The 12,781-nt window shown below is 47.9% G+C and overlaps 1 protein-coding gene across 2 annotated transcripts in view; it reads right to left on the minus strand.

Moving 5' to 3' along the window:
* LOC109876693 (epsin-3-like) overlaps nt 1-12,781 on the minus strand; it is a 57,706-nt gene that overhangs the window by 17,237 nt on the left and 27,688 nt on the right. Inside the window, exons 7-10 of one of the 2 annotated variants that reach the window (XM_031813715.1) lie at nt 9,947-10,068; nt 7,889-7,966; nt 6,990-7,079; nt 2,154-2,240 (exon numbers count right to left, since the gene is read on the minus strand). In XM_031813715.1, the coding sequence (XP_031669575.1) occupies nt 2,154-2,240; nt 6,990-7,079; nt 7,889-7,966; nt 9,947-10,068 (377 nt within the window). The remainder of the gene's footprint in view (nt 1-2,153; nt 2,241-6,989; nt 7,080-7,888; nt 7,967-9,946; nt 10,069-12,781) is intronic. The other variant, XM_031813716.1, reaches the window with a different exon arrangement.

Consider the following 12,781-nt stretch of genomic DNA (forward strand, 5'->3'; position numbering starts at 1 on the left):
GAGCTAACAGGTACTGTCCCATCTCTAACCCATCACCTCGACCCACTACAGTCCACCTACAGAGCTAACAGGTACTGTCCCATCTCTAACCCATCACCTCGACCCACTACAGTCCACCTACAGAGCTAACAGGTACTGTCCCATCTCTAACCCATTACCTCGACCCACTACAGTCCACCTACAGAGCTAACAGGTACTGTCCCATCTCTAACCCATCACCTCGACCCACTACAGTCCACCTACAGAGCTAACAGGTACTGTCCCATCTCTAACCCATCACCTCGACCCACTACAGTCCACCTACAGAGCTAACAGGTACTGTCCCATCTCTAACCCATCACCTCGACCCACTACAGTCCACCTACAGAGCTAACAGGTACTGTCCCATCTCTAACCCATCACCTCGACCCACTACAGTCCACCTACAGAGCTAACAGGTACTGTCCCATCTCTAACCCATCACCTCGACCCACTACAGTCCACCTACAGAGCTAACAGGTACTGTCCCATCTCTAACCCATCACCTCGACCCACTACAGTCCACCTACAGAGCTAACAGGTACTGTCCCATCTCTAACCCATTACCTCGACCCACTACAGTCCACCTACAGAGCTAACAGGTACTGTCCCATCTCTAACCCATCACCTCGACCCACTACAGTCCACCTACAGAGCTAACAGGTACTGTCCCATCTCTAACCCATCACCTCGACCCACTACAGTTCACCTATAGAGCTAACAGGTACTGTCCCATCTCTAATCCATCACCTTGACCCACTACAGTCCACCTACAGAGCTAACAGGTACTGTCCCATCTCTAACCCATCACCTCGACCCACTACAGTCCACCTACAGAGCTAACAGGTACTGTCCCATCTCTAACCCATTACCTCGACCCACTACAGTCCACCTACAGAGCTAACAGGTACTGTCCCATCTCTAACCCATCACCTCGACCCACTACAGTCCACCTACAGAGCTAACAGGTACTGTCCCATCTCTAACCCATCACCTCGACCCACTACAGTTCACCTATAGAGCTAACAGGTACTGTTCCATCTCTAATCCATCACCTTGACCCACTACAGTCCACCTACAGAGCTAACAGGTACTGTCCCATCTCTAAACCATCACCTCGACCCACTACAGTCCACCTACAGAGCTAACAGGTACTGTCCCATCTCTAAACCATCACCTCGACCCACTACAGTCCACCTACAGAGCTAACAGGTACTGTCCCATCTCTAAACCATCACCTCGACCCACTACAGTCCACCTACAGAGCTAACAGGTACTGTCCCATCTCTAAACCATCACCTCGACTCACTACAGTCCACCTACAGAGCTAACAGGTCTGTGGTCCACGCTGTGAACATGGGCCTACACTACATCCTCAAACACTTTTGTGAGGATATTGTTTGTGGACTTTAGCTTTGCGTTCAATACCAATATCCCAGAACTGCTCCAAGATAGACTCTCCCAGCTGAACGTGTCCAGCTGCATCTGCCAGTGGATCACTGACTTCCTGACCAACAGGACACAACACGTGAAGCTGGGAAAACACCTTTCAGACTCTTTATCCCTCAGCACCTGGAGCACCGCAAGGATGTGGTCTCACCTCTACTGAACTCACTCTACGCCAATGACTACACCTCCTCAACAACGCACCTGTCAAACTACTGTAGGTTACATAGAGTGGTGTGGTAACTGTTATATACTGTAGGTTACATAGAGTGGTGTGGTAACTGTTATATACTGTAGGTTAGATGGTGTGGTAACTGTTATATACTGTAGGTTACATAGAGTGGTGTGGTAACTGTTATATACTGTAGGTTACATAGAGTGGTGTGGTAACTGTTATATACTGTAGGTTACATAGAGTGGTGTGGTAACTGTTATATACTGTAGGTTAGATAGAGTGGTGTGGTAACTGTTATATACTGTAGGTTACATAGAGTGGTGTGGTAACTGTTATATACTGTAGGTTACATAGAGTGGTGTGGTAACTGTTATATACTGTAGGTTAGATGGTGTGGTAACTGTTATATACTGTAGGTTACATAGAGTGGTGTGGTAACTGTTATATACTGTAGGTTAGATGGTGTGGTAACTGTTATATACTGTCGGTTACATAGAGTGGTAACTGTTCCTACCCCAATTCCACCAGACGCCGCCTCTCGTTTACTCTCCTCCAGAGCTTTTTGGAGCAACGACTCGTCTCCTTGGCGACTCCGTTGCTCCTGGCAACACACACAGACACATGGAAGCTGTTAGGCATGACATGGCTCGGAGACAAGCTCACTGATTCTAACACACACACACACTTGCTGTCTACCAAATGGCCCCCTATTTCCATATGCAGTGCATTATGGGTCTAAAGTAGTGCACTATATAGGGAATAGGGCCCTGGTCTAAAGTAGTACTAACTCAGAGAAACCCGTGGTTAAACAACACAGACCACAACAACACAGACTACTAGACCACAACAACACAGACTACTAGACCACAACAACACAGACTACTAGACCACAAGAACACGTCTACAAACTGAACATGGATATATGAGTAGGAACTGCATCACTGACTCCACACACACTGACTCCCCACATACTGACTCCACACATACTGACTCCACATACTGACTCCACACACACTGACTCCCCACATACTGACTCCCCACATACTGACTCCCACATACTGACTCCCACACATACTGACTCCTCACACACTGACTCCCCACATACTGACTCCAACACATACTGACTTCCACACATACTGACTCCCACATACTGACTCCCACACATACTGACTCCCACATACTGACTCCCACATACTGACTCCACATACTGACTCCCCACATACTGACTCCACACATACTGACTCCTCACATACTGACTCTCACATACTGACTCCCATATACTGACTTCACACATACTGACTCTCACATACTGACTCCCCACATACTGACTCCCCACATACTGACTCCACACATACTGACTCCCACATACTGACTCCACATACTGACTCCCCACATACTGACTCCCCACATACTGACTCCACACATACTGACTCCACATACTGACTCCACACATACTGACTCCACATACTGACTCCACACACACTGACTCCACACATACTGACTCCACACATACTGACTCCACACACACTGACTCCACACACACTGACTCCCACATACTGACTCCACACACACTGACTCCCCACATACTGACTCCCACATACTGACTCCCACACATACTGACTCCCACACATACTGACTCCTCACACACTGACTCCCACACATACTGACTCCCACACATACTGACTCCCACATACTGACTCCACACATACTGACTCCACACATACTGACTCCACACACACTGACTCCACACATACTGACTCCACACACACTGACTCCACACACACTGACTCCACACATACTGACTCCCACATACTGACTCCACACATACTGACTCCCACATACTGACACAACACATACACATAGACACAACACATACACATAGACACAACACATACACATAGACACAACAACAACAACACATGTCTAGAAGCTGGACAAGACATGTGAGAAGGAAGACAAGACATCAGAGAGAGAGTCTACTCCGGTCAGAGAAGACAGGAGAGCACCAGTCACTCAGTGAGTAACTGCTTCCATTGTGCCACCCTGGCAGAGAGAGGGGGGAGAGGGGGGGGGTTCGAAAGAGAGAGAGGGGGTGGAGAGAGAGGGGGTGGAGAGAGAGGGAGGGTAGAGAGAGAGGGGGGGTAGAGAGAGAGAGAAGGGGGGTAGAGAGAGAGAGAGAGAGAGAGAGAGAGAGGGTAGAGACAGAGAGAAGGGGGGTAGAGAGAGAGACAGAGAGAGGGGGGGGTAGAGACAGAGAGAGGGGGGTAGAGAGAGAGAGAAGGGGGGTAGAGAGAGAGACAGAGAGAGGGGAGTTCCCAGTCTAGAGGAACAGAGTGAGTTCCCAGTCTAGAGAAACAGAGTGAGTTCCCAGTCTAGAGAAACAGAGTGAGTTCCCAGTCTAGACAAACAGAGTGAGTTCCCAGTCTAGAGAAACAGAGTGAGTTCCCAGTCCAGAGAAACAGAGTGAGTTCCCAGTCTAGAGAAACAGAGTGAGTTCCCAGTCCAGAGAAACAGAGTGAGTTCCCAGTCCAGAGAAACAGAGTGAGTTCCCAGTCTAGAGAAACAGAGTGAGTTCCTAGTCTAGAGAAACAGAGTGAGTTAGTCTAGAGAAGCAGAGTGGGTTCCCAGTCTAGAGAAGCAGAGTGAGTTCCCAGTCTAGAGAAACAGAGTGAGTTAGTCTAGAGAAACTGAGTGGGTTCCCAGTCTAGAGAAGCAGAGTGAGTTCCCAGTCTAGAGAAACAGAGTGAATTCCCAGTCTAGAGAAACAGAGTGAGTTCCCAGTCTAGAGAAACAGATTGAGTTCCCAGTCTAGAGAAGCAGAGTGAGTTCCCAGTCTAGAGAAACAGAGTGAGTTCCCAGTCTAGAGAAACAGAGTGGGTTCCCAGTCTACAGAAACAGAGTGAGTTAGTCTAGAGAAGCAGAGTGGGTTCCCAGTCTAGAGAAACAGAGTGGGTTCCCAGTCTAGAGAAGCAGAGTGAGTTCCCAGTCTAGAGAAATAGAGTGAGTTCCCAGTCTAGAGAAGCAGAGTGAGTTCCCAGTCTAGAGAAATAGAGTGAGTTCCCAGTCTAGAGAAGCAGAGTGAGTTCCCAGTCTAGAGAAACAGAGTGAGTTCCCAGTCTAGAGAAACAGAGTGAGTTCCTAGTCTAGAGAAACAGAGTGAGTTAGTCTAGAGAAGCAGAGTGGGTTCCCAGTCTAGAGAAGCAGAGTGAGTTCCCAGTCTAGAGAAACAGAGTGAGTTAGTCTAGAGAAACAGAGTGGGTTCCCAGTCTAGAGAAGCAGAGTGAGTTCCCAGTCTAGAGAAACAGAGTGAATTCCCAGTCTAGAGAAACAGAGTGAGTTCCCAGTCTAGAGAAACAGATTGAGTTCCCAGTCTAGAGAAGCAGAGTGAGTTCCCAGTCTAGAGAAACAGAGTGAGTTCCCAGTCTAGAGAAACAGAGTGGGTTCCCAGTCTACAGAAACAGAGTGAGTTAGTCTAGAGAAGCAGAGTGGGTTCCCAGTCTAGAGAAACAGAGTGGGTTCCCAGTCTAGAGAAGCAGAGTGAGTTCCCAGTCTAGAGAAATAGAGTGAGTTCCCAGTCTAGAGAAGCAGAGTGAGTTCCCAGTCTAGAGAAATAGAGTGAGTTCCCAGTCTAGAGAAGCAGAGTGAGTTCCCAGTCTAGAGAAATAGAGTGAGTTCCCAGTCTAGAGAAGCAGAGTGAGTTCCCAGTCTAGAGAAATAGAGTGAGTTCCCAGTCTAGAGAAGCAGAGTGAGTTCCCAGTCTAGAGAAACAGAGTGAGTTCCCAGTCAAGAGAAACAGAGTGAGTTAGTCTAGAGAAACAGAGTGAGTTCCCAGTCTAGAGAAACAGAGTGAGTTCCCAGTCTAGAGAAACAGAGTGAGTTCCCAGTCTAGAGAAACAGAGTGAGTTAGTCTAGAGAAACAGAGTGAGTTCCCAGTCCAGAGAAACAGAGTGAGTTCCCAGTCTAGAGAAACAGAGTGAGTTCCCAGTCTAGAGAAACAGAGTGAGTTAGTCTAGAGAAGCAGAGTGAGTTCCCAGTCTAGAGAAACAGAGTGAGTTCCCAGTCTAGAGAAACAGAGTGAGTTAGTCTAGAGAAGCAGAGTGAGTTCCCAGTCTAGAGAAATAGAGTGGGTTCCCAGTCTAGAGAAGTAGAGTGAGTTAGTCTAGAGAAGCAGAGTAAGTTCCCAGTCTAGAGAAGCAGAGTGAGTTCCCAGTCTAGAGAAACAGAGTGAGTTCCCAGTCTAGAGAAGCAGAGTGAGTTCCCAGTCTAGAGAAACAGAGTGAGTTCCCAGTCAAGAGAAACAGAGTGAGTTAGTCTAGAGAAGCAGAGTGAGTTCCCAGTCTAGAGAAACAGAGTGAGTTCCCAGTCTAGAGAAGCAGAGTGAGTTCCCAGTCTAGAGAAGTAGAGTGAGTTCCCAGTCTAGAGAAGCAGAGTGAGTTCCCAGTCTAGAGAAGCAGAGTGAGTTCCCAGTCTAGAGAAGCAGAGTGAGTTCCCAGTCTAGAGAAACAGAGTGAGTTCCCAGTCTAGAGAAGCAGAGTGAGTTCCCAGTCTAGAGAAGCAGAGTGAGTTCCCAGTCTAGAGAAACATAGTGAGTTAGTCTAGAGAAACAGAGTGAGTTCCCAGTCAAGAGAAACAGAGTGAGTTCCCAGTCAAGAGAAACAGAGTGAGTTAGTCAAGAGAAACAGAGTGAGTTAGTCTAGAGAAGCAGAGTGAGTTCCCAGTCTAGAGAAATAGAGTGGGTTCCCAGTCTAGAGAAGTAGAGTGAGTTCCCAGTCTAGAGAAGTAGAGTGAGTTCCCAGTCTAGAGAAGCAGAGTGAGTTCCCAGTCTAGAGAAGTAGAGTGAGTTAGTCTAGAGAAGCAGAGTGAGTTCCCAGTCTAGAGAAGCAGAGTGAGTTCCCAGTCTAGAGAAACAGAGTAAGTTCCCAGTCTAGAGAAGCAGAGTGAGTTCCCAGTCTAGAGAAGCAGAGTGAGTTCCCAGTCCAGAGAAGCAGAGTGAGTTCCCAGTCAAGAGGGTAAAACATTGACACAGTGATGAGCAGCCAGACAGACAGAAGGAAAGGAAGATAGAGAGGTGTTGAGCAGAGCTGAAGGACCCGAAGGCTTAAAGACACAGGGGGCTCAGGGGGAGAGAACACCTCTCAGTGGGCCAAACCTAGTCCCTATGTAGTGCACTACTTTGGGCCAGAGACCTATGTGGCTAGTCTGGTCAAGCAGTCTGAGTTTCTGTCTCACTCCACCATAATGTGAGTTGGCGAGATCAGGCTGGTTCTACCAGGCCACTATAGCGCAGTGCACTCCATAGTGACTAGGATGCCATCTGGGACAGGACCAGGGGCACTACCGGGGGCACTACCTGCTGGTGCTCCTCTTTGCTCAGGCTCAGGGCGATCTGGAGCTGTCTCTCTTCATCCGTATCCAAGGCAACCGGAGGAGGCGAGGCCGGCTGTAAGGGAGCCAATCGGTGGAGTGGAGGAGGGGAAATACAAATCAGTCGTTGGTGGATAAATAAAAACACTTCCTAACCTGCCTTGATGTTCACATTGGTGCGGTTCCAGGTTGTCTTTTTTACAGACGCACTGCGAATCTCAGTAGAACGCTGTATCACATCATGTGGTTGCTGAGATGTGCAAAATAGATGACCTGGAACGCCACCATTGTTGATACATTGCATGGAAGGCAAGCCCTCTTTGACCCTCCCCAAGACAGGGATTGGCGTGTACACCAGAAGAGGTCAGAGGGCGGGATCTCATACCATTGGTCTAAAGAGAGAGGGAGATGGTGCTATTGGTTAGTGGAAACAGAAGGATGCAGCCTTATCCTATCTGTGACGAGAGAAAAGGTGCAGCACAGCAAGCTGCTTGGCTGTTCAGGAACCAGGGTCAAAGTTCATTTGACCCACAGGTCTAAGAGAGTGAGCAAGAGAGTGAGCGAGAGAGAGACAGAGAGAGAGAGAGACAGAGAGACAGAGAGACAGAGAGAGAGAGGGAGAGAGAGAGAGAGCTTGCAGCAGCAGGAGGTAGAATGGTTTGGTTAGGGTTAGGGTTTAGCATTGCAAAATTCTCGTAACCTTCCTGAAATTCCCTAATTTCCCAGAAATCCCAGTTGAAGGACTCACAGAATCAGGAGGGAGAGAGATCTCCAAACGGGATTTATGGGAAACCTGGGAATTTTGGGGAATGTTTCTGGATTTTTACAACCCTATTTTAGGGTATGAGGATGCAGGGGGCTCGAGGGGCTACATCTCAGCAGTACCTTCTGAGCTTCCTCCTTGCTGAGGCTCAGGGCGATCTGGAGCTGTGTCTGTTCATCAGTGTCCACCGGGGGAGCAGGCTGGAGTGTTAAAGGGGGTGGTGTTATTAGCAGGGCTGACTGCACTCAAAACACTTCTACTTTTCATGTGTTTCTAGTCAGGGATCAGGGACACCAGGTGACTCCGGCACATAAATGACCTAAAAACACTTCTACTTTTCATGTGTTTCTAGTCAGGGATCAGGGACACCAGGTGACTCCGGCACATAAATGACCTAAAAACACTTCTACTTTTCATGTGTTTCTAGTCAGGGATCAGGGACACCAGGTGACTCCGGCACATAAATGACCTAAAAACACTTCTACTTTTCATGTGTTTCTAGTCAGGGATCAGGGACACCAGGTGACTCCGGCACATAAATGACCTAAAAACACTTCTACTTTTCATGTGTTTCTAGTCAGGCATCAGGGACACCAGGTGACTCCGGCACATAAATGACCTAAAAACACTTCTACTTTTCATGTGTTTCTAGTCAGGCATCAGGGACACCAGGTGACTCCGGCACATAAATGACCTCAAAACACTTCTACTTTTCATGTGTTTCTAGTCAGGCATCAGGGACACCAGGTGACTCCGGCACATAAATGACAATGATGAATTAACTAACGGGTAGAAAAGAACACCTGAAATCATTTGTCTCTCGACAGCCAGTAGATCAATAAGCTCTGGGTTAGGAGTTGGACTAACATTTGGAAATTGAAAGTCTGTAAAAGTTGACCAATATTCAGCTTATAAAGTTAGTCAACGATGAGTTTTTGTGTGTTTTATAAAAGGACCTAAGATATTGTGTGTGTTTTACAAAAGGACCTAAGATATTGTGGTGTTTTACAAAAGGACCTAAGATATTGTGTGTGTTTTACAAAAGGACCTAAGATATTGTGTGTGTTTTACAAAAGGACCTAAGATATTGTGGTGTTTTACAAAAGGACCTAAGATATTGTAGTGTTGAACAAAAGGACCTAAGATATTGTGGTGTTTTACAAAAGGACCTAAGATATTGTAGTGTTGAACAAAAGGACCTAAGATATTGTGTGTGTTTTACAAAAGGACCTAAGATATTGTAGTGTTGAACAAAAGGAGCTAAGATATTGTGTGTGTTTTATATAAAGAGCTAAGATATTGTGTGTGTTTTATATAAAGAGCTAAGATATTGTGTGTGTTTTATATAAAGAGCTAAGATATTGTGTGTGTTTTATATAAAGAGCTAAGATATTGTGTGTGTTTTACAAAAGGAGCTAAGTGTTTTTCAGTCCCAGGCCTCGGTGCAGAATGCACCATCTAACAACACAGAGACACAGAGGCCATTCAGTGCCATCAATACCAGGCTAGCTAACAGTGGATCAATACCAGGCTAGCTAACAGTGCCATCAATACCAGGCTAGCTAACAATGGATCAATAGCTCCACCCTGTCCAGTCCAGTCACTCATTCACTCAGCACAGCTGCCGGCGGATCACTCTGCAGCATCGCACTCTGTCATTGGCCAGGTCGGCGGCCAACTCTGAGTATCTGTGTCTTTGATTGGCCAGGTGTTATAGATCGCATCACAATGAGAGAGGGATGATATTGGTTTCTATTTAAGGCTCAGTGAAATGGATGACACTTAGAGGACAGAGAGAGAGAGAGAGAGAGAGAGAGAGGGAGAGAGAGGGAGAGAGAGAGAGAGAGAGAGTGGGAGAGAGAGAGAGAGAGAGAGAGAGAGGGAGAGAGAGAGAGAGAGAGAGAGAGAGGGAGAGAGAGAGAGAGAGAGGGAGAGAGAGAGAGGGAGAGAGAGAGAGAGAGATCTGAGCTCTGCAGGGGAGTGTGTATGAGACAGAGAGAGAGAGAGAGAGAGAGTGAGAGAGAGAGAGCTCTGAGCTCTGCAGGGTGTCTGAGTGGGAGGGAGGCAGCCACGTTCATAACATTCTCACACTGCATGTAGTCAGAGTGTGTCAGTGCCTCTTGTTCAGTGTGTGTGTGTGTGTGTGTGTGTGTGTGTGTGTGTGAGTGTGTGTGTGTTACCTTTTCACTCTCCTCTCGGCTCATGGCCAGAGCCAGCTGCAGTTGTAGCTCCTCCTCCCCGCTGGTCTGTGGGCGGGCCTGCTCCATGTCTGATGCGGCACGGCGAGGAGAGGAAGAGGTGGCTGGGAGGAGGAAGAGGAGGAAAGAGGGAGGGAGTGGAGAAAGAGAGAGAGAGCGAGAAAGAGGAGGGAGGTGGCAGAGGAGAGGTAGAGAGAAAGAGATTGAGAGGGAGGAGGGAGAGGTGGGGGAGAGAAAGAGGAGGAGAGGGAGAGAGGGGCAGGTGGCAGAGGAGAGAGAGTGTGTGATTTTTAAGAGCAGCGTTTTAGTAGAGAGAGCTGGGTTTGCATGTTAAGTCTGCTGTCCAACCACTGTGTGTTGTGTTATTCCAGCAGGCCTGTGTTGGCATGGCATGCTCTGCCTTGGTCTGCAAGACTGCACCCCAAATGGCCCCCTATTGTCTATTTAGTGCACTACTTTTGACTATGGACCCTGGTCCGAAGTAGTGCACTATATAGGGAATAGGGGGCCATTAGGGACGGATCCTAGCTGCTGCTCTCTGCCTCCTGCACTAGGAACAATGGTGGCCTTTGTGGAGTAGGTAAAGGAGGTATTTTTTCATTTTAATTAGATTTTACCTTTAACTAGGCAAGTCAGTTAAGAACAAATTCTTATTTTCAATGACGGCCTACCAGGGAACAGTGGGTTAACTGCCTTGTTCAGGGGCAGAACAACAGATTTTTTTACCTTGTCAGCTCGGGGATTCGATCTTGCAGCCTTTCGGTTACTAGTCCAACGCTCTAACCACTAGGCTAGCTGCGCCCCCCCCCAAGTAAAGGAGGTAGAGGGGGTAGAGGAGGCAGATGAGTAGAGGGTCGAGGGGGTAGAAGGTGTACTGGGAGTGGAGGAGTAGGTGGGTAGTGAGGGTAGAGGGGTAGTGGAGGTAGATATGTAGAGGGGATAGATGGGTAGGGGGGTAGAGGAGGTGGCAGGGGCAGAGGAGTAGATGGGTTGTGAAGGTAGAGAGGTAATGGAGGTAGATAAGTAGAGGGGTAGTGGGGGTCATGGCTGTAAGGGTGGGGGGGGGTCATGGCTGTAAGACAGGGGAGGTCATGGCTGTAAGGCGGGGGTGAGGTCATGGCTGTAAGGGGGGGTCATGGCTGTAAGGGGGTGGGGTCATGGCTGTAAGGAAGGGTGGGCTCATGGCTGTAAGGGGGGGTCATGGCTGTAAGGGGGTGGGCTCATGGCTGTAAGGGGGGGGGGGTCATGACAGAATGGGAAGTGGGGGGTCATGGCTGTAAGGGGGTGGGGGTCATGGCTGTAAGGGAGGGGGCTGTGGAGGGAAGGAGGGGGTCAGTACTGTATATACGTCCCAAATGGCACCCTATTCCTGATGTAGTGCACTACTTTTCACCAGAGCCCCTATAAAAGGCAATAATAGTGTGATTTGGAACGAGGCCATTGGCACGGTCCAGTCTATCTCTGCTGAACCCCAATCACTTCCAGTACACCGCCTCTCAATGTGGCCTGCCTGGGCTGGACTGTAGTCTGCCTGGGCTGGACAGTCGTCTGGCTGGGCCGGCTGGGACCTGGGTTCAAATAGTATTCCATATCTTCTCAAATAGTGCGAGCGTTTGCTTTAGCCTGCCTGCAGTGCCAGGTGGGCGGGATCTCTTCTATGGGTTCCGTTACGCCAGACAAGCTCAATCAAAGCACAGACAAAGTAGTTTGAAATTATTTCAAATTGTATTTGAACCCAGGTCTGTCTGGGACGGGACAGGGAGCTACTGCCACAGTGCCAGGCCAACCCTCTGACCCCCACTCAACCACCCAGCCCCAGCCCATCCATCAGGTCCATCTAAACCCACAACGACAGACAGGACAGACAGACTCAAAGATCATCAATCCAGGACACATAGTATGTCTTCCACAGTCAATGACCAGACTATCCTTCTGTAACAGTGCTGAAATGGAGCAGAAATCAGGCCAGAGTGACTTTCCCAGACAAGGCCTACTGCATATTATGGAATATGTCAATATGGATGTCGTCTGAATCATTTCACAGTAATTATCTCCCAAGTATGTAGTAATATACAAAGTACGTAGTAATATAAAAAGTATGTAGTATTATAAAAAAATGTCTGTGTGTGTGTGTGTGTGTGTGCGTGTGTCTGTCTGTCTGTCTGTCTGTCTGTCTGTCTGTCTGTCTGTCTGTCTGTCTGTCTGTCTGTCTGTCTGTCTGTCTGTCTGTCTGTCTGTCTGTCTGTCTGTCTGTCTGTCTGTGTCTGTGTCTGTGTCTGTGTCTGTGTCTGTGTCTGTCTAGAGTGGGCCACCTTTGGCCAAACAGTAAAATATTTATATATATATAGTACCAGTCAAAAGTTTGGAAACACCTACTCATTCAAGGGTTTGTCTTTATTATTACTATTTTCTACATTGTAGAATAATAGTGACGACATTAAAACTATGAAATAACACATATGGAATCATGTAGTAACCAAAATAGTGTTAAACAAATCAATTTAATATTTGAGATTCTTCAAATAGCCACCATTTGCCTTGAAGACAGAGTTTCACATTCTTGGCATTCTCTCAACCAGCTTCATGAGGTAGTCAACTGGAATGCTTTTCCAACAGTCTTGAAGGAGTTCCCACACATGCTGAGCACTTGTTGGCTGCTTTTTCTTCACTCTACGGTCCAACTCATCCCAAACCATCTCAATTGGGTTGAGTTTGGGGGATTGTGGAGGCCAGGTCATCTGATGCAGCCCTCCATCACTCTCCTTCTTAGTCAAATAGCCCTTACACAGCCTGGAGGTGTGTTTTGGGTCATTGTCC

The sequence above is a fragment of the Oncorhynchus kisutch genome, unplaced genomic scaffold (genome assembly GCF_002021735.2).
Source record: "Oncorhynchus kisutch isolate 150728-3 unplaced genomic scaffold, Okis_V2 Okis06b-Okis10b_hom, whole genome shotgun sequence".
NCBI classification, from domain to species: Eukaryota; Metazoa; Chordata; class Actinopteri; order Salmoniformes; family Salmonidae; genus Oncorhynchus; species Oncorhynchus kisutch.